Consider the following 26,792-nt stretch of genomic DNA (forward strand, 5'->3'; position numbering starts at 1 on the left):
GGCCGAAAGGCGTAGTCGATGGACGACAAGGTGAATATTTCTGTACTATCCCTTGTTGGTCACGAGGGACAAAGGAGGCTAGGTTAGCCAAAAAGATGGTTATCGGTTCAAGGACGCAAGGTGACCTTGTTTTTTCAGGGTAAGAAGGGGTAAAGGAAATGCATCGAGCCAATGTCCGAATACCAGGCGCTACGGCGCTGAAGTAACCCATGCCATACTCCCAGGAAAAGCTCGAACAACCTTCAACAAAAGGGTACTTGTACCCGAAACTGACACAGGTGAGTAGGTAGAGAATACCTAGGGGCACGAGACAACTCTCTCTAAGAAACTCGGCAAAATAGCCCCGTAACTTCAGGAGGGAGTCGCAGTGACCAGGCCTAGGCGACTGTTTACCAAAAACACAGGTCTCCGCAAAGTCGTAAGACCATGTATGGGGGCTGACGCGTGCCCAGTGCCGGAAGGTCAAGGAAGTTGGTGACCTGATGACAGGGTAGCCGTTGGGGAATTGTTCTCTCCCGCATTCCATGATAATTCAAGAAGGGAAAAAAAAGATGGTATAAACAGTCTTATTGAAATAGATTCAATGCACGATCTTAAAGTTAAAAGGCACTTTTTTTTTCTACAGCTAAAATGACCCAAGTGCCTCCTCGCTAGTAAGTAATACCATCTATGTCAGCAGCACTTTTATTTCCTCTTCGTTTTCTTAATCATGCACAAAGAAGATAAGAGATGTGATGATCATTTTGGGGAGAATATGGTTGCTAGACCTTTGTCAACCGTCATCTGAATTGGAGGACCATAAGTCATGAGATCAGTTTCTTGTAGACTGCACTCATAAGTTCCTTCTCCCCTGGCAATAACCTCACCATCAGAGTCGATGATACCGCCTTTATCTGGATTCCCTACACGCTGACCAGGCCTTAGTCGAAATGCCTTCACCTGTGAATATTATTAATTATTTGCAAGTATATATATATAGATCTAACCAAATTATTATAGTCTCAACTTGATCAGCCATCAGTTGTTGTTAATAAGTAAGTGAGTAGCATGTGAAGGAAGCTCTTCTTAAACGTACCTTTAGGTACATGACATATCGAGATTTCACATGACTGCCATCATTCATCTTCAACATAAGTGACAAGAAGGCTGTCTTTGGACAATCCTTGACTATTACCACATCTAAGAAGCCGTCTGAAAACTAAAATCATCAACTAGCGTGAAGAAGAACGCAAATCTAATTAATATCAGAAGAAACACAACACAAACATGAAGTTTGTATTGTATTAAATGCTAGCTGCTGCAAATTAAGGTCAACTAGAAGTAGGTAGAGTACTAATGCATGTTACTCTCTTCAAATATATATATATATATATAACCTGCAAACGGCATGAAGAACCTCATGCTTGCATGTTTAGGATGTTCCTTAAAAGGTAAATCGAGATAAAGGTTAGGAATGGTAACAAGATTTCTAACTTATTCAATTTGACTGAAAGAGATATCCTGAAATTCAAGAGAAACTGAAAGTGTCAGGAGTTTATTTTGTGTTGGCAATGTATGATTACAAAAAATGTTGTTTTACAGTCATTTCACACCAAAAGGACATGCTGAAACCTGTGTTTATATCTCCAGAAGTTTATCAACACCAAGTCAGGATGAAGTACAGAAAGAAAAAACAATTTTTACACGATTATCACAAGACTATATGTGAAGTACCTGCATGAGCATTTCTATTTTGCGATGACAAAGAAAAAGATGGGAAAGGAAGTCGCTACCTTAGCTTCGGGTGCTGGCATAACATCTTCTCCAGACCAAGGCACGTTGTTAAGCCAAACCAAAATAAAAGGGCCATTAACTGACTTCCACTCCAAATCCTCCAAAGAAATTTTAGGGCCTGTATAACCACATTGCTGAACTCTAGCAGCAACACCACAGGTTTGTTCAGGGACTTCATCCTTGCAGCTTTCATTCCGGTCCAGAGGTTCCCCATAAACTTCATATCCAGCAGCAGGAACAAATTGTACATTACCATGGTATTTCCGCATGTTCACTACACGCAGAAAACACTGAAAACAACAAAAAGTACTCAAGAATAGACTCTGAGTAAGAGGATAATAGTTTGATTATCTACTTTTGAGATTCATTGATTGTTTTCAAAGGCAGGAATTTTAGCAGATAGCAATCAACAAGAAGCCATTTGGTTTGAATGTTGAGTTGGGCAATTTTATGAGTCCCCAGTGACACTGAGAAATCCCTGTGATTGTTGATTGCTAAAATCATTAATAACAACAGGAGAATATGGAAGACATACATAGAAGTCAAACCGAGCACTTCCCATCCACCTATACTTCTCTGATTCGATATCTACATCTGCCACAAAACCTGTTTGATCATCGTATATCTAAGAACCTCTTGTCAAACCAATCCTATCCTCTACACATAAGCCAGCTTAGCAAGAAACAAACTTACCCCATGTCAGCATCAAGACACTAAAAAACCTTGCCTCTCCTTGCTGCACAGTGGTAACATCTAAAGAACGCCTGTGACCTGTAATCCAAAGGAAAATAATCTTAAGAGGCGGAAATCATCTCATATAAGCACCCAAAAAGTAAAAAATAGAGAACTTAGCACACCGAATTAAGACAGAATTGTAAGTCAGGAAGCAAAATATTACCTCTAATAATTGCAAATACAGCATTAGATACAGAGTACGAGTCACCAGCAGAATCCAGAAGCGATTTTGCCATGCCATTACCCGTACCTAAGTAAAATGTTTAATATTATTTACAAGATACAGAAACACTCAAATTAAATTGATTAATGCATTAAGTAATTTTATGAAAATTCATAAAAGATGTGCCAAACTTTGGACCACATTTCCACTTCAAAGGTAATATAGTAGCTCTACGGACCACTATGGCATTACACATTGGAAAAGTGACCAACCCGCCGGAATTATCCCTAGAGGCACTTTAACAGCGGTATCCCAATCTTCTCTTTGAAGCAACCCATTAACTACCTACGAGAAAGGATAATGAGTCTTAAGGTTGTGAAAAAGCAAAAGAACAGGAATATGCTTCCATTGTGTGAGATATATGTGTGTGTGTATATATATATATATATGAATATCCTGACTCAGCAGCAATGTCATCAGGCAAAGAGGAGCCAAATACTATACCTAGATCTCCGAAACAACAAATCCTAAACAAACTATATGAATTACTTTTTCTTAAGAATGGGAATTCCCAAGTTGCATTAATTACCAACCTCTACAAGAACACCATCGCCACTGACACACACAATCCCATCATATTTTAGAAGATCCAACTTGTGAGCAAGCTCTCGAGCATGAAGCTGATAGCTTGTTTCTGAGATAAATAAATTCACCTTCAGAAATTAATTCAAGTCCAGTGAGAAGAGCAAGTTGCAGAAATAATATATTTGACCAGCAGAAATACTTGAGAGCAAGTTACAGACTGAGTTTATGGAAATGCCACAAACCTTGCAGTGTATAAATGATACCAGAAGCTTCAAGCAAGGGTTTAACATCATTTTGGAATATTTTAAGAGCACATCTCTTTCCACCATAGGGGTTCAGAATGATAAACAACCTCCTAGGCCGGCCTATTAGTCACCAAAGAAACTCTCAATTTAGACTCTAATACGTCAAGACGAAAACAAATCAGAAACATATGGATTTCATTTCAAGCAAGTAGTAAAACAGTGACTTGCAACATATCAAACAAAAACCAATATCGACCTAGGAAGCAAGCGGAGGAGAGCTCGAGACAGAATGAACAACAATAACTCATCTAAGAATTAAAAATTGCCATAAAATTCTTGCCTATGCTCTTACTAAAAGTGAACTTTAACAAGCCATATGAGAAGCTCAAAACTGTAACTTGCAACATAACAAAGTGGAGGAAATACTTCAAGAAAAGAACAATATTCTCACGAACTCCAGCGATTCTCAAGCAAAACTAGAATTTGAGAAATCCCGATATTTGGCATAGGCTTATTATTAGAAAATAATATGACAGAAAACCGAAATTTAAATTTTATAAAATTGTGATAGTGCATAGAGCAGAGCTTTGGGCCATCTCAAAGGGGAAAAAACTAGTCTACCAAAAGTCACACAGAAAAGAGCAAAATACCAGCAGTAACTTGTAGAAAAGAAGAAAAATGCAAGCATTGGCCGAAACATAATTATATTTTAAATTCCACAAATATATAAAGCTGCCCAAATCTAATGAGAGGATACACGCAACACGATCGAGTGAATTTAAAATTAAAAGTTCAAAAGCGAGCTAACGTATGATAGGAAGATGAACAGCACCATTAAAACAATTTTTTTTTTTTTTTAAAAATGATCTTTTTCTGTTGAAGGGAAAACAAAATAAAAGATTATGTTTGGAATTGGAGGAGAGTACCAAATAAGTTAATAAGATCCCCAAACTTATCACTCCAAATCATCGCACACTGCTCCGATGGCATTTCCAACACGAAATCCTTCCTAGTCCTTGCCAGCTTCCCACCGCTGGCACCAAAGGACGCTCCTTTCGACGCGAATACAAATGCCTTGACTATAATCTTCACTCCTTTCGTCTTGAATCCTAGAACCTCCGACTCCATCATCAAGCACCAGTTAACGCCGGCACTGCTCCCCCAACGCAACTCCCCCGTACTCGCATTGAAGCTGGCGTCCGCTGCGACTCCATCCACTCGAATCCTCTCCCTTAGCATCAAGGGTTGGATGCCATCTTCCCCTTTGCACGCCATTCTCCGCAGAGGCTTTGCAACGGTGCCAGGTAAAGGCTGGCTCTTGGAGCTTAAATACATGGAAACATTAGCGATAAGCATGTAATTAATGTGATTGTTATGAAAGGAAAATAAATAAACCAAATGTCTGATTTAAAAAAAATAAAAAATAAAACTATAAAGATACACAGAAAAGAGACCCTAAAAAAGAACTCAGCCCTGAGAGTGGCTCCTGATGTGGGGCGTTGCTTAGTTGGGACTCATTAAGAGAAAGGGTAAGGTTCACACTGCGCAACAAAAAGAAGACGCAACGGAGAATGTTGGCTTAGAAAGAAGAGGAGATATGAATGCTAGTTGACATGTATTTTTATTCATTTGAAAAAGCTTAAATTAATAGGTGCAATGCTTCTAAAATTAAGCTTGTTGGATAGTGTAGCGGGGCTTTGCGATTAGCACTGTGACAGATAGCATGGCTTGGATGGAGAGATGCAAGTCCTCAGCATAACACAAACACATTATTATTATTATTATTATCATTATTATTCCTTCCTTTTTGCAATGACACCGTGCTAATTAAGCATCCCAAAGTTACACATTGATGTACAGAGGGGGCTTTGTATTGTTTTGAAGTGAAGTACTGTGCATTGATGCCTTACAGGGGTAATTACTGACGGAAAAGACCATTAACCAAAATAAGGTACTCCTATCTGTGTACCTTATAAAATGGTGTCTCAAATGTGAACCTCGCTTCATTTCATTATTAGTGGCTGATCAACCCCCTCATAATGAGCTTATAGCCACAAGAGGACCTTTCTTTTATTTTTATTTTTTTTATTATCATTTTTGGACAACACCAATAAATCACCTCCCACACATTTAAAATCATACCACATAACCTATATATATATTTTTAACAATATAAATAAGTCATCTCCATACACAAATTTTATTATTAAAAACTTCAATTATGCATTGAAAGGAAATTGAGCCTTCAAGTTTTTATACAGACAGCTTGATTATTATTGTAGTGGCTTTTCTTTACTCCATCAAAATCGTAATCAAAGCTAAAATTATAAATATTTATTAATCATTAATATCATTAATATTAAATAAACCCTCAATCATAATTGAACTCCTACTTGTTTGAGAGAACAACTTGTAATTTACATATAGCATGTTGTACCAAAATTGTTAAATTTTAATTAATTATTAATTTAACAACTAGAAAGATCTGGGAATTTTTTTTATGCATTTCTAATTTCAAGATATTTTTCTTTAATTGTCACGTTTTTTAGCTCTTCTCTGTTTTTTTACTTATCACATTAGAAATTTTGTGCAGCATTAAATAATTCTTTTCAAATTTATCCTTTAATTTAATGTATTTATATAATTTTCAATAATTCACAATCAACTAAATATTAAATAATATACTCCATGAGAATTAAATAAGGATAGTTTTGGAAAATAATTGAATTTTTTTATAAAACATAGGTAGCTAATTACTTTTAATTAAATTTTTTTAATCGGTATGAATTAGATAAAATTGACAACTAAAAAGAAACCGAAGGAATAATAAATTTTTACCAGGATGTTGGATGTTCTCTTATGAAGCGTGCATTAGTTGGAGCTGAACATCTAAACATAGTAATTTGTGATAACCGAAAAAAGATTAATGGGTGGTTCGGTTGAAGGGGAGTGGGGGAGAGGGGGTGGGGCCCCCGTTGGTGCATTTGGTGCCAAAGTTTTTTGAATTTCTGGTTAAGCTACGACAGTGCTCTCGTGTCCCTTCAAAAGGACCGTTTGTGTTCGCCCACCTCCAACGGTCGCCACATGATATTCATTTTCAACATTTCTAGGGTTTCACCATTTCTCTTTCTCTCTCTCTCTCTCTCTCTCTCTCTCTCGTGCAATTCAATTCAAATCAATTCAAATCAAATAGCTCCCTATCCCAATTCCCAACCTCATGTTCCAGTAGTCCTCTTCAATTGTTTCAAGGAACAATTATATAAAAGTTTGTGTCTTTTGTTGTTTGAATCAGTGGTTTCTTTTCCTCGATTGAGTTGGGTTTTTTTGTTTATGTTAATGTGTTCCAAGATCTATCTTTGAGGAATTCTAGATTTGTGTTCCTCGTTGGCTGCAGCAACATTGTGAAATTGCTGAATTTTTTTTCGGTTTCCATGTGAAGAAAACCGGGAGAATTCAGTGGATTTTTGTGATTTTGATTTCAATTATTCCGTTCTTGGTGACATTTATTAGGAAGATTGCACTTTGGGAAGAATGCCGCCCGCGGTCGTGATGGCTCCTGTTCACACTCGGAGCTCGCTGGAGTTAATGCTGGAATTGATTCAGAAGAGGGATGAGCTGGCCAAGGATGCACCACCGGCATTGCCATCCAGACCCACCTCACGAGGCCGCCTGCCCTCGTCCAGGAGGTCTTTGCCTCTCAACTTCAAGACCAGAAGCATTTCTCCAGAGCCCTCTGTGAAGGAGGGCTCTGACAAGATGGAAATGAAGAGGGAGCCACTTGTTAAGGTGGACAAGGAATTTCCGGTTCAAAATAGGTTTTTTGAGAGTCATAATAAATTGGAGAAGGTGGGCCAGTTAGAGGAGTCTTCTTTGTATGCCAATAAGCCACAAGCAGAGAGATCTGATGAGGATAATTCAAGGGAAATTGGCAGATTGATTTATCAGATGTCTGGTTCTGAGAAAGTGGCGGATAAAATTCTGATGAAGGTAGCAATATTTTGTAGAATACATGTTATATTTCTTTATTGGTCTTATTGTTTTTTTGCAAATTTCTAATCTTGATATGATTCTATGTTTGCCTGAATATGAAGTCATTGAGATCTAATCTATATGTTTCAGCTGGTATAACATTGTGGCTTCTCATAATTAATAACAAGTTGTCATTTTGAGATCCTGATATTGACAATGGTAAAATTGAGGATTTTATAGGATAAAATACTCCAGCTGTGCAGGGTATTCCCTTATTTCCAGTAGTTTTATGGGTTTTGACATGAGTTTCAACGTGGATATACCTTTCTGTTGTTTTTAGGATAAAATGCTTCACTGCTTCACATCATTATCTCCGTTAGACAAATAAAGTGTTGCATGGACTTTTTCTAATTTCAGTTTACGCCTTAATTGTCGGGTGTTATGTTGCAGATTGCTCAATCAGAAGATGTTAGTTGTCAGGCTCTACTGCAGATTATTGGAGTTGAGAAATGTCCTTATGGTCTTCATGCTTGTTCTTCATACGAAGATCTCAAGAAAGGAGCAACATTATTTCAGTCATGTAATGTTCTGTTATCATTATATTATATTATGGTAATGTTTGTTGCCCTAATTCTTTATTACTTAGTATCACATCCTGCCAGTGTTAGTTCACATTGTTTATTAATTTTCTTTTTAACTGAAATCTCCCTAGAGGTTTATTCCTTTTCAGTTAGGTATGTGTGCATTAAATGTCTGGAGTCATGGTTTGTTGCTAACATGCATTCATTTGCAGTTGTTCGAGGTGAAATAGCTAGGCGTACATTTCAATTTCTAATGAAGAGGCTCATGGCTGTGGTTATCATACAAAAATATGTAAGAAGGTGGATTGCCAGGACAAAGTTCTTTAACCAGAAGGAGGACATTATACATTTACAAGCTGGTAATACGATAATATGTGGAAGGACCTTGTGATAGAATCATCTCAATTGTTCTTCTCTTGAACTTCATCTTTTCTTTATCCTTCTCATGCAGTTGTACGTGGACAGTTGGCTCAAAAGCAGTCTATTATTCTAAAAAATCTCAGAATGTCTAACAAGCTGAATGAAGCAAGTTCCAACTGGCATCTGCACAAGAACTTTCAAGAAACAAAGGTATTTTAGTCTGCCTGACTTCTACTGTTAAAATAAAAGAATGAGAGCACTAACAAATTTTAATTTTATGCTAGCATGTTAAGGTCACATAATAGAATGCTTAAGAGCCATAAATGTGTAATAAATAAGGTGCCATAATATACTTCAGAACATATTTTTTTAAAGAGAAGTGTAACAAACAATTTAGGCTCATGGATGGAAATATATATTTCTTTTTCACTAATGGCAGTATTCCAAACAGGAATATGTTTTGGTTCACCATTCAGTTATGGAAGATCTTCAGATGCGTGTTCTGAAAGCAGAAGCATCATTAAGAGAAAAAGAAGGGATTCATCTGTCATTCCAACATCAGTTGGAACAGTATGAGATGAAAATGATCTTAATGGAGGAGATGTGGCAGAAAAAGATGTCACTGCAGGTAAATCTACAGTTAATTTTAATTTTATGGTTTTTTTTTCATCTGTAGAAATATGAGAGGCATTGCGCTGTGAGATGCTAATTTTGAACATGCTCGTGCAAATATGGGAATCTTTTCCCCTCTATCAAGCTTGATATGGTTGATGCAAAAGAAGAAACGTATAATATATATTAAAAATTTTCATGCATCAGGATCTTAATGAGAGGCATTTTGAGGCACACCATTCTGTTAAGACCGAACTGCAGAGGGAGATTCTGAAGGCAAAAGGAGCATTGATGCAAAAAGAAGAGGAGAATATTAAATTGCAACAAGACCTTCATCAATATGAAGTCAAATGGTCACAATATGAGATGAAGATGAAATCTATGGAAGAGAAATGGCAAAAACAGTTGACGTCCTTGCAGGTAAATTGCAAATTGATTTTGTTTTCTTTTGGGTCATTACACCATGTAAGGTTTTTCCCTATAGTTTTGTCTTGTGAAGATCCTTAGAATTGAAGGATGGGTTGGCATAATCTACTATTATAATCATGGAGTATGGGAATCATCTTCCTTAGCATCCCTCAATTCAACACTGATGCTAAAGTACACATAGTTCACAAAGCATCCCTGTGAGGGGGTGAGAAAAAGGCAATAATTGGACAATGACTAAGTATCTAGAATTTCAAGTCATATGTGTAGCATTCATCTCAAAATTATGTAAATAGTTAATCAATTTGGCATCTCAATACAGCTGAGTTTAGCTGCGGCAAGGAAGAGGTTAGCTGATGATTCAGTGAGTTTGCCTGAGAAGTCTGATTCATCATCACTTTGGCATTCATACGACTCAGAGAGTTCTATGTCCACTGAAGCCCGCTCACCTGAATCTACTCTAGCCAAACATTGTCATGCCTCTGGCGCTGGAATTAGAAATGATTTTACCAGAAAGCAGAAAGCGGTTAATGTACTAGTGCAGGAGTTTGAGCAGAGAAAACAGGCCTTTGAGGATGATGTGAGGTTCCTTATGGAGGCCAAGTCACAACAGTTAGATCGTAGCCCGAACCCTGATGTAGAGCTTCAGAAGCTGAAGATAGAGTTCACTTCATGGAAGAAGGATTACAAGGTTCGGTTGCGGGAGGGCAAGTCTGCAATTCACAAGCTCAGTAAGACAAGAAAAGATAAACCAAAAAAAAATTGGTGGTGCACTTGAATAGCATAAGATGATTTTGTAGAAGGTCTTGATGCTGCTGGACTTCTCTCTTGTCCTAATCCTGAAATGTTTGGTTAGGTGGGTAACCCTCTGTGCCTGCCTCAGCGCGCACAAAAGAGTGTTTTGTATTCTGAATATTTTCTTTTTAATTGTTATTGTGTTGATGTAGAAGTAGTTTATAACTGAATGTTGTAGCCCAGCAATAGATGAAGAGAGGTGCACTTGAATAGCATAAGATGATTTTGTAGAAGGTCTTGATGCTGCTGGACTTCTCTCTTGTCCTAATCCTGAAATGTTTGGTTAGGTGGGTAACCCTCTGTGCCTGCCTCAGCGCGCACAAAAGAGTGTTTTGTATTCTGAATATTTTCTTTTTAATTGTTATTGTGTTGATGTAGAAGTAGTTTATAACTGAATGTTGTAGCCCAGCAATAGATGAAGAGAGGTGTACTACTGCTCTTGAACAGTCAAGTGAAAAAATAAATCCATGTGTTGTTCATTCCAGTTTCAGGACTATTCTATTTATCAACATGGGTTTTTTTAAAGAAAGATGTAATCATTATAATGCTTGAGGTCGAAATTAGAAGACAAGATTTTGAACATTGATATTTGATAATACAATGCAATGAAATGATTAATTGGTTTGATGATACATACAAGATACAAGAAGAGATAGTACTCTTTCAGATCCTAGTCTCTGAGACTAAAAGGGAGATGCAGTAGTAGTAGGAAGAGCAAGCAGTATCTAATTTAAGAGCCAGGCACAAACTTGGTAGCATAGACCCAGGCATTGTTTGCGACAGGGTTGTCAAGATGATCCAAGAGGTTCTCAAGTGGGCCCTTGCCTGTGACAATGGCCTGGACAAAGAAGCCAAACATGGAGAACATGGCAAGGCGGCCATTCTTGATCTCCTTAACCTTGAGCTCAGCAAAGGTGACAGGGTCATCAGCCAGACCTAGAGGGTCGAAGTATTGGCCGCCAGGGTAGAGGTCATTGCCTTCTCCCACTCCAGGGAGACCGTTGATGCGGTATCCTTCAACGAGGCCCATCAGGATGACTTGGAAACCAAGGACTGCCAGGATGCTCTGAGCGTGGACCAGGTTTGGGTTGCCCAGGTAGTCCAGCCCACCTTCACTGAAGATCTGAGCCCCAGCCTTGAACCAGACTGGTTCTTTGAAGTCCACTCTGACCCATTTCTGCAGGACCTCAGGGGTGATGCAACCCAGAGCACCCAGCATTGCCCACCTCCCATGGATTACCTGAAAAGTGTGAACCCAAAGTGTATATATATAATGCCAATATGATAAATTAATTATAAAGGAAAAACGAGACCATGATATGATTTATTATATATACAACCTCCAGGGCTCGGTTCCTGGCGAATGCTTCAGGGTCAGCAGAGAGACCGGCGGTGTCCCAGCCATAATCTCCGGGGAACTCTCCAGTGAGGTATGATGGGGTCTGAGCAGAGAAAGGTCCCAAGTACTTGAGCCGGTCTGGTCCATACCAAAGTTCATTACCCTTTGAAAGAAACAATTAAAACCAGTCAGTCATAATCTATTCATTCTCATTCATGAAAGTAAGTAAGTAAGTAAAATAGAAAGAAAGAAAGAAAGAAAGGTGTAGAGGTGGAGATAAGGGAGCTGATGGATGATAAATGGTCACCATAGTGAATTTAGCATTGCCCATGGAAACAACATCTCTGAGAGGATTGGCTGTGGAGACCCTGGTCTGGCCGAGGAATGGTGTTGGCCTAACAATAGTGGATGCCATATGTCTCAAGAGTTTGTGTTGTAGAGAGTGAAATGTGGTGTGTTGTGGTTGAGAATATGTGGAGAATTCAAAGGAAGTGAACAAGGTATGTAAGGAGTGCAGAGAAGGAAGGGAGTGGTGAGAATTGAGAGGAAGACATGTGACGTGGAGATTTCTTGGGTGTCATTTGGACCAATCGCACGCCTCTAAAGGATTCTGGAACATATCCTACTCACATCCATCTATCCTCCTGTTATCCTCTAGCCACACAAACACACAGCTTCCTTTTAAATATATATATATATGTGTGTGTGTGTGTGTGTGTGCGCATATATAATAAATATATATATATATATATTATATATAATCTTTTCTTCTTGTTGCATTTAAAAAAAAAATTAAAAAAAAAACCAGAACGCCGTTGCCGGGGATCGAACCCGGGTCACCCGCGTGACAGGCGGGAATACTCACCACTATACTACAACGACCTTGTTGTGGGGGTGTAAAGTAATTTAGATTATCATATATAAAAGCCTTACTAAGAGACATTAAAATATTTATATATATATTCAATGACTATATCCATCTTACAGCCAAGTGGGTGCATGGCAGCACCAGAAGAAATAACTTTTGCGTTTTGCCATCTGCATCTTTCTGCCTCATGTTTCCACTTTCCAACTTTCATTGGTTCGAATTTATTTATTTATTTTTAATTATATACAAAATTGGTTGTCATCTCATCCTTATCTGTTTACTCTACTATATAAAATCGTGTCATATTTTCACATTTCTTTTTATATACATTATCTTCTTATACTTCTGAATGCCATTTTATGCCAGATCTCTCTTGGTATAAAGCAAAGGTATTGCTAATTTTATTACATATACTTTAACCATAATTATGATTCAATGTTAGTGTGTGTATCAGTATTTGTAAGGTATTTTTTTGTTTTTTTTTAATGTTTTTTTAATTTTATACTTAGTATTCATCATGAATATTTATGTTTGATTCATGAATTTTCAATGATCAATAATCACTTGCCCAAAAAAAAATATATGCATTATCTTCTCATGCTTTTCATTGCCATTTTATTCAAGACCTCTCTTGGTATAGAGCAAAACTATTGCCAATTTTTTTACATGCATTTCAACCATAATTATGATTGCATTTAGTGTGTATCAGTATTTGCAAAGTGTTTTTCTTTTTCTTTTATGTGTTTTATAATTTTATTTTTAGTATCCATCATGCATATTTATGTCTGATTCATGAATATTTTTTAATGATCAGTGATCACTTGCCCAAAAAAAATTGTATATATATTATCTTCTCATATTTTTTATTGCCATTTTATTCTAGATCTCTCTTAGTATAGAGCGAAGCTATTGCCATTTTGTTACATGCATTTCGATCATAAACTTCTAATTTATTAAATATGTTCTATAATTTTAATTTTAGTTTTCATCCTGCATATGTATGTTAGATTGATGTTTTTGAAAAAAATGTGGATAAACCACAGTTTTATTGAAATAGCAAAGGATACAGTAGAACAGTCCTTTCACCAGAGGTGAGGAACAAAACTAAGTACAACATAACAACAACGTACGAGAAAACGAGAAAAAGCCAAAGATAAAAGCTGGACAGACGAAAAATACCGTCTGGATCATCAGGCATGTCTAGTCAGATAGGTGTAGGGACTACTCCTGTGGTACATCTGGATCTTGATCGCCAGAATGAGTGGAGACTCTGGCACTAAGAAAATTGAGGGAGCGCTTGATTCGTAGGGATGCCTCGGAGAGAGATTGCTGGTTACGGTCAGAAGCTAAAGAAACCAAAAGAGCAGCATATTAGCATATTTAAAAATAATAGTGTATATATAATTTGGTAGATTGATGTGATAATATGTTTATGTGAGAAATAGTGTGGATCCTTTATGGTGGAGATAGCTAAGGATGAAGAATGGATAACTGAGCTGCCAGACATGCTACGCCAGCACATGTTGAGCTTTTTACCGAGAAAATATACCATATACGCTGGAAAGACCTGTGGAAATCTCGGTTCCCACTGCCTAGTTCCACATTATGGTCTTTGGTCGGAGTTTCTATGAGGGAAAAAACTCAGATCAAGGAGATTACACAGGTAACGCAACAACGTGGAAATAATGGACTTTTACAGAGCAATAGAGATTGGACCTCCAACTCCAGCATTCCAGAAACTCAAAGCAGTAAAGCTGACCAACTTCGACCTTCGGGTCTATTGGTACACGGGTCATCGATAGAGCTCTCAACGAGTGGTGAGAGTTCGATTCTCGGCTGGGGGATATTTCTGGGAGTTGTGAATAGTGGTTGTGTACGGGTAGTTCTAGCACCCACGTGAGCACGGCCCCGTCCCCACTTATTCCACCAAAACTTGTGTACGTCCCTGGAGTCTATAGTGGGTTCGCTCCGCTGCCCTTCCCAAAAAATTTCAAATGCGTTCATCATGGCAGAAACTACAAGACTGGGAGTAGTCATAGTTTTGTTTCCCCATGAGACCACTGCAACACTGTAAGAGCACGGTCAGTAGATAACGTTTAGTTGAGAGAAAGATAGAGAGAAAGAAGGAGGGAAGAAGAGAAGAGATGCAAGAAGGAAGGGAGATAACTTTTTCCTACCCTTCTATTTCCCATTACTTTCAATTTAAACAGACACAAGATAGACATTCAACAGACAAGGAGTCTCATCCCATTGGATAAGTTTTCTCCACTGACTTCCCACTACCAGTTCCCAGTTTTTGATTGGTTACAACTCCCAACGATATAACTACTCACATCCACTGGCTAATCAGCAGCCTCTCAATTACCCCCATAATCTTTTCATCATGAATATGATTAGGCTCTCATAACCACCTTTATCTAATCCTCATCCCATCATAACAACCTTTATCCCATCACGAAGTCCTTGAATTTCGTGATGCTTGTCTGTTGCCGGTTGGATCGTCTGATACGATGCGCACTATCTTGATTCCATTGTTCTGGGGACTCTCCATTGACCAAGTCAACCGCTACATTAGCCTCTCCTTCAGTGTGTGCCTTGTCCTCAAGGCAAAAATTCAGAAAGTCAGTCTTTAACGTATTTTCGTTGACCCAAGTGGCGTCAGCTGCTGATTGGTGTTCCCACTGGATTAAATACTGTCGTTCAGAACGGTTGTGATGGAGGACCTCTCGTGAACGAAGTATGGCGGCCGGCGAGAAAACTGGATGTTGATCCTGAGATTGCGCAGGTAGCGGAAGCTGTTGGACGTGGGGGTCGCCGACACAGCGTTTTAACTTGGAAACATGGAAGACGTCATGTAGTCGAGCTGTGGGTGGAAGGGCTAGCCGGTAGGCGACAGGACCAATTTTCTCCAAGATTTGAAAGGGTCCGAAGAATCGCTTGGAGAGTTTGTGGGTGGTGCGCGGCTGAAGAGAATGTTGCCGAAACGGTTGCAACTTTAAGAAAACCCAGTCATCGATACTAAATGAAACGTCTGTGCGCTTGGAATCCGCTTGGTTCTTCATCCGTAGTTGAGCTTTTTGTAAGTTTTCTTTAAGTGTACTAAGAATCTGTGAACGATCAGAGAGCAAATCATCAATAGCAGCAACAGAGGTAGCACCGATGATGTAGTCAAGCAAGGTTGGTGGGGCGCGACCAAACACCGCCTGGTATGGCGTCATCTGGATGGAGGAATGCCACGCGGTGTTATAGTGCCACTCTGCCCAAGGTAGATAGCGGGCCCAGAGACGAGGCTGTTCGGCTGTGAAGCTACGGAGGTAATCTTCAAGATAACGATTTAGGCGCTTCGTTTGCCCGTCACTCTGGGGATGGTAGGCACTGCTCATGGCTAATTTGGTGCCTTGTAGTCGAGAGAGTTCTCTCCAAAAATGACTCATAAAGATGGGATCCCTATCAGAGATAAGAGAGGTGGGAATACCGTGCAATCGCACGATCTCACGCACAAAGAGGTCGGCCACCTGTGGTGCTGTAAAATGCGATCCGAGGCCAATGAAGTGGCCCTGTTTCGATAAGCGGTCAACGACGACGAGTATGACTGTCTTCCCCATAGATGAGGGTAGATGGGTAATAAAATCAAGCGAGGCCGAATACCAGATCTGTCCCGGTATTTGTAGAGGTTGCAAGAGTCCTTGGGCTGCATGATTGAAAGGCTTGACGGACTGACAGGTAGTGCATCGTTGGACAAAATCTTTAACGGTTTGTTTAAGTTTAGGCCAAAAAAATGTCCCAGCGAGTCGATATTGTGTGCGTCGAATGCCGGCATGACCGCCCTCGAGTGTTGAGTGGAATTCGGTGAGGAGTAATGGCTGTAGTGCAGATGCGGAAGGAACATGTCACACCCACCCCTTCTACCGAGGTAAATGTGGCACCCATCAGTTAAAATTCCCTTTTAACTGGAAACTGACACCCTGTTTTAAACAAAAGCAGACCTACAAATCACAATTTACAATTTTTTCACCAAGTACATGTTCAAATACATAAATACAATAAATATAATTACTCTAATTTACTGAGTACAACCGCTACAAGGTCATGACACCAATAACAAGAAAAAAAGAAATGAGGGACCCACTGCAGTCTCGGATCGAACCCTCGACTCGTTCTAAACCCGATCAGGGTAATCTAGGTTCCTCGCTCCCTGCAGCTACAAAGACATTCAGGTTGGTCGGTAGTGGCTTAATAATTCCAAATACTTAAATACGATAGTATATAAAGTATATAAATACCAATTTCTCAAATAATTTTTCCAACTTTTCCAAAATACCGTAATTCTAGCAAAAATACATTTTTAAAGAACTTTTTGAAACATAAATTCATCATAAATCAATGTCAAAATAACTAATAATATAAAACCATTCTCAAATCCATAGCTCGAAAAACTCTCCCCGAGCTTAGCCCAGTCGCGACTAGGTTGGGGAGCCGTCGAGGTCTTCAGTAACCTCGACGTTGGCCCACCGGTCCCGTGTGGTGACTCGGGATCCCGATGTATCATCCAATCGTGGCTCTACGCTCCCACCGATCCGGACAAATCAACACCTGGGTCCCACCACGCCACCTCTAAAGGCGGCCCGTGGGAACCCACTATCGCAGTGAGTCGGGCTTTAGCCCGTCGTCACCATCCAAACCAACATGTAGATGCAGAACAATACAAAATCAGTATAAATCATAACATATGGTCCTTATCCAGGACAAACATTCACGAGATCGATACATGCATAATACCAAGTAAAAGTCCAAATACAAAAATACCATTCCTATGCCAGGGAATGAAAACCGATCCCACAAATATTGTCGGTAAAAATATTTTTAATACACGCATATGATTTCACAAATCATTCCAAATCAAAAGCATATATAACCATCCAAAAAAATAAATTCATGAACCGAATAATTAAATCACATATACATGTATTTATACTATTTATAAATACGTATAATTATACTGAAATTGATGTATCAATACGATTGTCGGGAACATCAATCGGCAAATAAATATACGTATACCTCAACATTATACGCCCTAATTAAACATGATAAAAAAAGAAATACTTAAACAATTATTTTTCAAAATACTAGCTCATTAAATAATTATTTCAAAAATAATAATAATTAATCAATTATTTAAAATAATAGCCACTACCAACTCACCTGGTGTCCTTGGGTTCCTTGCTAGACACTGAACTCCCTCCCAAGACCGAACAACACCCTAATGAATAATATAATAAAAATAAATAATATATTTAAACTCAAAAAGAAAATACAAAAAAATAATAATCAATTCTCTATTGGGCCCACTCACTCCAATCAGTTAAAAATCCGACATCGCATAATCAAACCCGGCTTTCAATTGCACTTAAACCAACTCAATTTAGACTAAACACGCTTAAAACCAATCTGAACCAATCTCAATTCCATTGAACCAAGCTCAATTGTACTGAACCAAACTCAATCAAACTGAACCAGCTTGAACCAACTCAATTTTTTTATTCAAAAATCCTTTGAACCAACTTGGTTCAGTCCAAAAACCCTTAACCCAAATCAACTGAACCAAACCCAAAACCATCTCAACCTGATTTGATCGAGCCCAACTCAACCAAATTAATTCAACTCAATCAATTCAATCGCAACTTGGTTTGATCCAACCAATTCAACTTAGCTAACTCAACCCATTTCAATCTAACCATTATCATTAACCTCCTAATCATCATAATCATCAATTTAATTAACTAAACCAAATTTTTAATCTCGGTACTACGATAGAACGCTCACGAGTAATTCCTGCAATCTCATCCCCATTTTTCAAGCAATTTCATCATGTTTACAAAAAGTTTTTTTCAAAAGTAATTTCAATCAAACAATCATCCACAATAATCTAACATGATTTCAGAGACTTAAATCCAAGCCCAAACCTCACAAAAACATGTTAAATTCAAGCATTGTTGCTCAAGCTTTTTAACTAAAAATTTATATATCATTCAAACCAAAAATAACCCTTACTAAGGACTCCTGAACTCTCCCACGATCTCCAAGTCTTTCTCTTTAAAAACCTCTAATTTCTCTCTCATTTTTCTTCATTTTAACTCTCGGGTTCATCAGTAGCAAAAATGGTGGAGAAGAGATGTAACAACACTCAAGCTCTAGATTTTTTTCTCCAAATTTAACTTTCAGCCGAAATTTACATTTAGTCCCTCAAAACATAATTCCTTACAAAACAGTCCCTGAAAAAAACTCATGAATGGTCCCTGAATTACAAAATAGTATTCTCAAAAGATCCTTCTAAATTATCCAATGGTCCTTGGATTATAGTACAACATTTCAAAAAGATCCCTTCCATCTTACCTTTCAGTCCTTGGATGCCAGAAACATTTTATATCAATCCTTTTTCTATTACTCTTTAACCCAAAATCTTTTATAAACTTTTACACTTAGGTCCTTGTTATTTCCACTTGGGGTTTCTCAACAAGATTACTCTGTAGAAAAATTCTTACTGTAACTGTAGTAATACCCTGAATATATTTTCCAACAGGTATCCAAAGGTTCAGGGTATTACAGAACAAATATGCGGCCTTGGAAGAGCAAAAGACCGTCGCGGATTTGGTAACCCGGATGGGACTCGGGATCGCTTTCAACGGCGTGGAAGAAGTCCGATGAAGGGTTGTTTTGCTGATAATACTGACGCAGAGCATCCAAGATGGCAGGTTGCGGGCCAGACAATGTGAGGGAGCCATGCATGGGATGAGGATCATCATACACTCGTGAAAGAGCGTCTGCTGGTTTGTTTTGGGCGCCAGGTTTGTAAATAATGTCAAATTCATACCCCAACAATTTGGCAAGCCACTTATGTTGGTCCGGTGTTTGTACCGTCTGGTGAAGGAGCGCACGGAGACTTTGGTGATCGGTGTAAACAACAAAGCGCCTGCCGAGAAGATATTGACGCCACCGGCGGATAGATTCAGTGATCGCGTACATTTCACGGGCATAGGTAGAAGAGGACCGTAAGCGTGGGGATAACTGCTTACCAAAGTACGCAATGGGGTGATGGTTTTGAAGCAGGACGGCGCCGATGCCCGTGGCGGAGGCATCCGTTTGAATCTCGAAGGTAGCACTGAAGTTTGGCAATTGGAGAATGGGAGTCTGCGTGAGAGCTCGCTTCAAGTCATGAAATGCTCCGGTGGCTGCGGGCGACCAGATGAAGGCGTTTTTCCGGAGGAGATCTGTCAAGAGTGCTGCGATGGATGCATAATCACGGACAAAACGGCGATAATATCCTGAGAGTCCCAAAAATCCCCGAAGGTCGCGAAGGTTTGTAGGTAAGGGCCATTGGTGGATGGCTGTGATTTTTTCTGGGTCAACTTTCGACTCCCCGTCCAGAAATTTTGTGGCCAAGATAGTTGATGCTAGAACAGCCGAAGGCGCATTTAGTTCGCTTGGCGAAGAGTTTGTGTGCACGGAAGAGGGAGAAGATAAGCTGTAGGTGTTCAAGATGACTCTCCCATGACGTGCTGTAAATGAGAATGTCGTCGAAGAAGACGAGGGCGAACCTCCGGATGGCAGGGCGAAAAATAGATTGCATAAGTGCTTGAAAGGTGGAAGGAGCGTTTGAGAGGCCAAAGGGCATTACGAGAAATTCGTAATGCCCTTCATGCGTTCGAAACGCGCTTTTCTCAATATCAGATGGATGTATGCGTACCTGGTGGTAACCAGAACGCAGATCGAGCTTTGAGAAAACCTGCGCGTTGGCAAGCTCATCGAGGAGTTCTTCCACAGTGGGAATAGGGAAGCGGTCCTTCACCGTAATGGTATTCAGGGCCCGATAATCCACACAGAACCTCCACGAGCCATCCTTCTTCTTAACAAGTATGACCGGTGAGGAGAAGGGACTAGAACTGGGACGTATGATACCCTCCGTTAACATGTCACCCACCAGTCGTTCGATTTCTGCTTTCTGAGAATGCGGATAACGATATGGCCTGACGTTTACGGGTGCGGCGGAAGGGAGGAGTGGGATCCGATGGTCGAACTCCCGGACTGGCGGTAACCCTATAGGAACAGAGAATATATCTTCATACCTGGAGAGGAGGTCGTGAAGTTGGTCCGCAAAGAGTTGGGGTGCAGTGGCATCCACGATGACCGGGGTCAATGAATGATGTTTTGGTGGAGTCTCGTCCAAAGAAATGGAAATGTGTAAGAATTGACTCACAGTATTAGTATGAAGCTGACGTCGGAGAGAGGAATTGGTGGAGTCATGCAGGTTGGTTTGTTTAATGCCCTGAAGTCGAGTCCGGACCCCGTCACATGTGAACTCCATCCATAGCTCGTTGTAGTCAAAGACAATTTGGCCCAGTTGTGGCAACCAATGGATGCCAAGTACTATATCCGCACCAAAAACTGATAACAAAAGGAGATCAACTTGAAACACCGTGTCTCCTAGTTGGAGTGGAACCTGAAGACATTCGCCGCCGCACGTCAAGGTCTCTCCGTTGCCAACTGTGACCTTGAGATGAGAGGAGGGTTGGACAGGTAGGCTCAAATGATGAGCCCATCTGGTTTGAATAAAGTTGTTCGTGGAGCCGCTATCAATCAAGACTACGACTGGTTTGCCAAATATTTTGCCTGCTATTTTTAAGGTGGAGGGAACAAGAAATCCATTAAGAGCATGGTAAGAGATACATGGAGTGTTATCCAATTCGAGTTCAGTATCAGGTGGTTCGGTTTCTACCGTAACCTCAGGTGGTTCCTGGTGATCATAAAGAATGTCATCAGAATCCTCATCTTGTATCATTATGCAGAGGAACTGAGGAGGATTACATCGATGGCCTTTCGTGAATTTAGCATCACAATTATAGCAGAGACCGCGCTCCCGCTGTGCCGCCATTTCAGCAGGTGTCAGTCGTTTAATTGGTATGGTGGTGGGAGTAGGTTGGACGCGAGTCTGGGTGTTAGTGGAAGGTAATGGAGGAGGGGAAGGAAGTAGTGGGCGAGGCGGAAAGAAGCGGGGAGGGGTCCGCGCTGCATTGCACTTGTCCTCCACGAGCTTTGCGAGACCAATGGCGTCATGGATAGTCTGTGGTCATAGGATATACAACTCACGCTGAATGTCTTCTCGTAGCCCGGAGAGAAAACAATTTAGCAGGCTTGTGGATGGTAAGGTAGTTACTCTGGTGGAAAGACATTCAAACTCGGAAAGGTATGCAGTGACGGTGGAGCGTTGTTTGAGTTTGAACAATAGAGCTTCATAGTTGATAAATGATGATGGTCCAAAGCGAAGCTCAGCTTTCTTGGCAAACTCCTCCCAGGACGATAGTTGATGTGTGGAATATAACCAGTGGTACCACTGGAGTGCTTCTCCAGTCATGTAAAAGGCGGCAATTTCAATCTTCTGCTCGGGAAGGACTTGGTGGAAGGTAAAGAAATTTTCCACTTGGAATAACCAAGAGAGCACACCGTCCCCTGCAAACAAGGGAACCTCAAGCTTAGGAAGACGGCCGCTGGTGAAGGTCGGAGCTTGTGGGTTGGTTGTGGCTAAAGTAGTGGAGGGTACAGGGTGAGGCCGCTGTGGAAGTGAAGGGTTGGCGGGGGATGGTAGAAGAGGCGGAGTGGGGCTTGGCCTTTCGAACCGAGTGAGTTTAACCATCATTTCAGTTATCACGGCCTGCTGGGCAGTTAAGGATTTCTGGACCGTGTCGAACAGCTCAGTATGTTGGTGAACGGAAGAGCAGAGGGTTTCGACTTTGTTCATGAGGAAGTCTTGCCGTTCGGAGATCGCAGCTAGTTGTTCCTCCATGGCACGAGAGCGAGTTCGAGCGCCTTCAGTCATAAACAGAGGGGTCAATGAAAGCACCAATGTAAGAGCACCGTCAGTAGATAACGTTTAGTTGAGAGAAAGATAGAGAGAAAGAAGGAGGGAAGAAGAGAAGAGATGCAAGAGGGAAGGGAGATAACTTTTTCCTACCCTTCTATTTCCCATTACTTTCAATTTAAACAGACACAAGATAGACATTCAACAAACAAGGAGTCTCATCCCATTGGATAAGTTTTCTCCACTGACTTCCCACTACCAGTTCCCAGCTTTTGATTGGTTACAACTCCCAACGATCTAACCACTCACATCCACTGGCTAATCAGCAGCCTCTCAATTACCCCCATAATCTTTTCATCATGAATATGATTAGGCTCTCATAACCACCTTTATCTAATCCTCATCCCATCATAACAACCTTTATCCCATCACGAAGTCCTTGAATTTCGTGATGCTTGTCTGTTGCCGGTTGGATCGTCTGATACGATGCGCACTATCTTGATTCCATTGCTCTGGGGACTCTCCATTGACCAAGTCAACCGCTACAAACACTCTGCAGTCAAAAGAGGGATTCTCTGAGCAACAATGTTAGAAGGATGACTAAGGCTTCCGGAGAGGTTGATGTCATAATATGCTGCACCTCCCAGTATGCTAATACAGTAATACCAACCCCTTTCCCACAACCTCCTCGTTTCTGATTGGCCTCTTGAACGTGACTATGTTTGGAGAAATCTTAGCCCTCTTCCTCTTCCCCATCCCCTTCACATGATGATGATGATCCACCACCACCACCACCACCACCACAACCACCAGCAGCAGCTTAATTAGAATGCAGTGTCAGTGTTTTTGTTTTTGTTTGTGTTTGTGTCTGTGTTTGTGCTGGTGGTGGTGCTGCTGCTGCTTTTGATTCTGCTTTTGCTTGGCTTATGTTTGCACAAATATTTATATAAGTTGAACTCTGTCACTCAGTCTTGTTTTCATGATAATATATCACTGTAGGCTTAGCGTGGATATAAATCTCATATATCTTTCTACATATGATTGTATTGATTTTCAACTGGTGACAAATATGATTATGGTATATATATATAAATTAAATTAAGAAACTCGGATTTTTCTTCTCCTCTGCAGCAGTCAGCAGAGTCACTTTACATATTTGCACATGGATATTGGTTTGGAATTATGAAAACCCAATCTATAAATACTAAATAATTAAAGATTAACATACAGATACACTGAGATAATTATTTCAAATTTGCACAGCAATATTATTTAAAAACACTGTATAATTATCTAAATTTTAAATTTACATGCAAAACCACTCCTTTTGAATCAATTAGATAACCAAAATTCAAGGAATAAATTTAATCAGACGAAGATAGAATTCTTTCCTTTCTTTTTTTTAATATATTTTATCATTTATTTAAAAATAAATAATATTTTTCTCTCTTAAATCTTATTTGGCTTTTAAGGATATCAAGTTCCCATATGATTAAGTTGGGAAACGTACATCAGCCATCATGGAAGCAGTTGCTGAAAGACGAGAGAAGGTGACAATAGAGAAGCGACCATCACCATCTCATGCGGTCAATCAATATAGAATTTGTCCCCAACCATCTGCTCCACCTCTGCATCCAGACTTGTTCTATTTTCTGAAAGATTACCGCACAGTACTGGAAACACCACCGGATCAGATTGAGAATCACAACCTTATATACATTGGGCAAGATGACAATGTTGTTGTTTCTTCAAATCCAATGTGGCAGATTGATGAAGAAAGTCCTCGTTTTCATCCTGCTGGCTTTATGATAAACAAGAAGAAGAGGAAAAGCGGCCGTATTCTCCATGGGCTGTTTCGTTGCTTCAACTGATCGAAGTTGTTTTTCATAGTGCAGGCAGGACAACCATTTATATATTGGAAATAAATTTCTCAAATCTGCAGAGTTCTCATTGGTAATTAATATTCCCAAGTTGTGGAAAAAAAAATGTAAGAATAACTCGTGAGTTCGAGCGTGAGCATGCATGGATCACAACTTCAGGACCATCATATTCATCAAAATTAAAATGGATTGTCAAATGCCTGATAAACATAAATGCTATTTTATTTTTTTATTATGGAATGTTTGTACTCTTCATTTTCTTTAATTTATTGTGATTTATTTTTTATTTTTTTAAATTAAACAAATAAATAAATATTTCCTTCTCTTCAAACCCTCAAATTTTGAGTTACAACAAGAAGAATGGAACTAGTGTGTGGATAAGCCAAAATTATTACCAAATAATTAAACTAATCACTCAATACACTGTAAACCATAGAGAGAGAGAAAAAAGCTAAAAATCCTAAAAAAATGAGAGGTTATAATCATAGACAGGACTCTAATTATCATCTTCTTGACACACTTTCCTCAATAAACATTTAAAAAAAAAAAAATCATTTTAAACTCTTTTTTAATTATGATCTACTGCCAGTCTGCCTTACCTGAGAATCCTCTCTGATGGGCTCCTGCGTCTCATTGAGCCCTGTAGCCATTGTGAAGATATTTAAAAATATATATGTATTACACCCCTTTCTATTCATACTTAATGAGAAGAGGATTAGAACAAGATAATTCAGTATCTCTACACTTGATACAAAATGATTTTATCTGTTAAGTATTACAAACATCTGTTTCAAGTCGCTCTACAATCTAACTCCTGAGTCCCGATTCTAGAATCAAATTCAATGTCTTTATACTTGAGGTAATCAATCATCACCATGGGGTGAGTTTTCACTCCAAACAATGTTATGTTATGTTATGTAATCTTTTAACCAAGTACTTTGCAAAAGATAATACTAAAGAAATTTCTCCGTCTTTCAGCATTTGTTTGTTGCCCTGAAACAATATATATGAACATAGAGCAGATCTTCTCCACACTGATGCCCTCCACAACTTTCAGATATGATCCAGCCAATTGGCAATGGTTAAGGGTGGTTTCATGGTCATGGTGGCTTTATGGTATCTAATATCTATCTATTTGATTGATTCATCAATCAAGAGGCACAACACAAGTCTACTGAGAAATGACCCAACTGCTTCCAGGACCTCTCCTATTAACACCTCTTTCAATCATTTCCCTTCTAACCTTCTCTGCCTCTTCATATCTTCCAGCACCTGCGTAGCTATTTGCCAACAATAAAAAGTTACCCGAGTTCTCTGGTTCTATCTCAAACAAAGCTTGACTAGCAATCTCCGCCAGCTCCACTTCTCCATAATTCCTACAAGCTGCCAAAAGTGCTCCCCAAGCTTTCGGAGTTGCCTTCATCGGCATCCCTTGTATAACATCATAAGCATCCCTTAACCTCCCAGCTCGGCTCAAAACATCAACCAGGCACGAATAATGCTCGCTGCAAGCTTCGATGCCGTAATGCTTCGTCATCAAATCAAAGAAATGCAGTGCATTATCAGTGAGTCCGGCATGACTGCATGCTTTCAACACACCAAGAAACATTATCCAATCGGGCCGCACATTGTCTGATTCCATTTGTTTCAATGTTAACATGGCAATGTCCGCTTGCCCATGAAAGGCATACGAGGAAACCATGGAGCTCCACACCACAACATCCCTCTGTGGCATAAGATCAAACACACGACGCGCATTGACTAGACAGCCACACCGGCCGTAGGCTTCAACAATGCCGCTTCCTACTTGGACGTGTTTGTGTATATTAATTCTGAAAGCGAAGCCATGAATTTCTTTGATGGAACTCAGCGCGCCAACACCGACGCAAGCAGGGAGAAGAGCCAGAACTGTGATCAAATTCGGTGTCATGCCTGACGCTCTCATCCGCCCATACAAATCAAGAGCTCGAGAAGACCCGCCCTCAGACTCGGCGAGAGCAGCAATGACGCAGTTGTATGATGACACAGTCGGGGGCACATCCATCATATCGAACAACCTCAAAGCGCTGGCGACGTCATTAGAGTGGGAATAGAGGGAAATCATGGCGTTCCAGACAACCACGTTTCTTTGGGGACATTCATCGAACAGTTGGCGTGCATGGACGATTGAGTCACTTTTACCGTACGAGTCAACGAGGGAGGAAGCCACGAAAGGGTTAGGGAGGAGGTTGGACTTGAGGGAGTGGGAATGGATGGCGGCGACGGAGGAGGGGAGGTGGAGGGCGGCGCAAGACTTGAGAGCGAGAGGGAAAGCGAAGGGGTCGAGGGTGAGGTCGGGGTTGGCAAACATATGGGAGAAGAGCGTGAGGGCCTGGTTGTGCCGGCCTTGGTTGACATAGGACGTCAAGAGCTTGGTCAGTTGGAGCAGACGCTGGTGCATGGAGCCAAGGAGTGAACTCATCATACCTCTTCCCTTCTCCGCAGAGCCCTGTACACGACTCTCAGTCACCCGTTCTTTCTTTGACTAACACAATAAGTTTGACTTTGACTCAGTCTTGACTCGGGGGAGCCTGGGACGTGATTTTCTTTCACGGTCGACCGGAGA

At 40.1% G+C, this 26,792-nt stretch overlaps 5 protein-coding genes and 1 non-coding gene across 14 annotated transcripts; 1 reads left to right on the forward strand and 5 right to left on the reverse strand.

Moving 5' to 3' along the window:
* Positions 1-534: 534 nt before the first annotated feature.
* LOC120267044 (sphingosine kinase 2-like) lies at positions 535-5,096 on the reverse strand. 7 transcript variants are annotated; one of them, XM_039274725.1, is made up of 11 exons: positions 4,956-5,056; positions 4,428-4,825; positions 3,499-3,621; positions 3,265-3,365; positions 2,944-3,016; positions 2,672-2,758; positions 2,467-2,544; positions 2,309-2,379; positions 1,773-2,063; positions 1,076-1,198; positions 535-939 (listed from the first exon to the last, which is right to left on the reverse strand). In XM_039274725.1, the coding sequence occupies exons 2-11, from the start codon at positions 4,774-4,776 to the stop codon at positions 739-741; spliced, it is 1,497 nt and encodes a 498-aa protein (XP_039130659.1). In that variant the 5' UTR covers positions 4,777-4,825; positions 4,956-5,056; the 3' UTR covers positions 535-738. The 7 variants fall into 7 exon arrangements, with proteins under 7 accessions (XP_039130659.1, XP_039130657.1, XP_039130661.1 ...); XM_039274721.1 differs by having other exon boundaries at positions 536-939; positions 2,309-2,367; positions 4,956-5,096; XM_039274722.1 differs by lacking the exon at positions 1,076-1,198 and having other exon boundaries at positions 536-939; positions 4,956-5,096.
* A 1,495-nt stretch (positions 5,097-6,591) lies between these two features.
* Positions 6,592-10,728, forward strand: LOC120267070 (myosin-2-like). 3 transcript variants are annotated; one of them, XR_005538393.1, is made up of 8 exons: positions 6,592-7,488; positions 7,921-8,050; positions 8,264-8,410; positions 8,503-8,621; positions 8,863-9,039; positions 9,231-9,443; positions 9,772-10,443; positions 10,670-10,714. XR_005538393.1 is itself a non-coding variant. In XM_039274754.1 (8 exons), the coding sequence occupies exons 1-8, from the start codon at positions 7,033-7,035 to the stop codon at positions 10,451-10,453; spliced, it is 1,698 nt and encodes a 565-aa protein (XP_039130688.1). In that variant the 5' UTR covers positions 6,592-7,032; the 3' UTR covers positions 10,454-10,728. The 3 variants fall into 3 exon arrangements, 2 of the variants coding, with proteins under 2 accessions (XP_039130688.1, XP_039130687.1); XM_039274754.1 differs by having other exon boundaries at positions 9,772-10,217; positions 10,444-10,728; XM_039274753.1 differs by having other exon boundaries at positions 9,772-10,728.
* Positions 10,729-10,804: 76 nt separating this feature from the next.
* LOC120267071 (chlorophyll a-b binding protein 3, chloroplastic) lies at positions 10,805-12,085 on the reverse strand. The gene is made up of 3 exons (XM_039274755.1): positions 11,891-12,085; positions 11,585-11,746; positions 10,805-11,484 (listed from the first exon to the last, which is right to left on the reverse strand). The coding sequence occupies exons 1-3, from the start codon at positions 11,996-11,998 to the stop codon at positions 10,975-10,977; spliced, it is 780 nt and encodes a 259-aa protein (XP_039130689.1). The 5' UTR covers positions 11,999-12,085; the 3' UTR covers positions 10,805-10,974.
* Positions 12,086-12,393: 308 nt separating this feature from the next.
* Positions 12,394-12,465, reverse strand: TRNAD-GUC. Its single transcript has one exon. It is a non-coding gene; the product is annotated as a tRNA-Asp (tRNA).
* A 7,368-nt stretch (positions 12,466-19,833) lies between these two features.
* On the reverse strand, positions 19,834-21,393 carry LOC120266625 (uncharacterized protein K02A2.6-like). The gene has a single exon (XM_039274268.1). It carries the CDS (start codon positions 21,381-21,383, stop codon positions 19,857-19,859), a length of 1,527 nt encoding a protein of 508 aa, XP_039130202.1. The 5' UTR covers positions 21,384-21,393; the 3' UTR covers positions 19,834-19,856.
* Positions 21,394-24,876: 3,483 nt separating this feature from the next.
* On the reverse strand, positions 24,877-26,792 carry LOC120267092 (putative pentatricopeptide repeat-containing protein At1g03510). The gene has a single exon (XM_039274791.1). The coding sequence runs from the start codon at positions 26,649-26,651 to the stop codon at positions 25,359-25,361; it is 1,293 nt and encodes a 430-aa protein (XP_039130725.1). The 5' UTR covers positions 26,652-26,792; the 3' UTR covers positions 24,877-25,358.

The sequence above is a fragment of the Dioscorea cayenensis genome, chromosome 8, assembly GCF_009730915.1.
Source record: "Dioscorea cayenensis subsp. rotundata cultivar TDr96_F1 chromosome 8, TDr96_F1_v2_PseudoChromosome.rev07_lg8_w22 25.fasta, whole genome shotgun sequence".
NCBI classification, from domain to species: domain Eukaryota; kingdom Viridiplantae; phylum Streptophyta; class Magnoliopsida; order Dioscoreales; family Dioscoreaceae; genus Dioscorea; species Dioscorea cayenensis.

Bases quoted from the DNA above. Each gene is read 5' to 3' on its own strand.
- LOC120267044 (XM_039274725.1), bottom strand. From the start codon at position 4,776: ATGGCGTGCAAAGGGGAAGATGGCATCCAACCCTTGATGCTAAGGGAG. The intron at 3,366-3,498 runs GTTTGTGGCATT...TATTTATCTCAG, and splicing joins TATCATTTATACACTGCAAG to AAACAAGCTATCAGCTTCAT. The intron at 3,017-3,264 runs GTTGGTAATTAA...CCTTTCTCGTAG, and splicing joins GCGATGGTGTTCTTGTAGAG to GTAGTTAATGGGTTGCTTCA.
- LOC120267070 (XM_039274753.1), top strand. From the start codon at position 7,033: ATGCCGCCCGCGGTCGTGATGGCTCCTGTTCACACTCGGAGCTCGCTG. The intron at 8,411-8,502 runs GTAATACGATAA...CTTCTCATGCAG, and splicing joins CATTATACATTTACAAGCTG to TTGTACGTGGACAGTTGGCT. The intron at 9,444-9,771 runs GTAAATTGCAAA...ATCTCAATACAG, and splicing joins AACAGTTGACGTCCTTGCAG to CTGAGTTTAGCTGCGGCAAG.
- LOC120267071 (XM_039274755.1), bottom strand. From the start codon at position 11,998: ATGGCATCCACTATTGTTAGGCCAACACCATTCCTCGGCCAGACCAGG. The intron at 11,747-11,890 runs GTGACCATTTAT...TTTCTTTCAAAG, and splicing joins GCAATGCTAAATTCACTATG to GGTAATGAACTTTGGTATGG. The intron at 11,485-11,584 runs GTTGTATATATA...CACACTTTTCAG, and splicing joins CCAGGAACCGAGCCCTGGAG to GTAATCCATGGGAGGTGGGC.
- LOC120266625 (XM_039274268.1), bottom strand. From the start codon at position 21,383: ATGGCGGCACAGCGGGAGCGCGGTCTCTGCTATAATTGTGATGCTAAA.
- LOC120267092 (XM_039274791.1), bottom strand. From the start codon at position 26,651: ATGATGAGTTCACTCCTTGGCTCCATGCACCAGCGTCTGCTCCAACTG.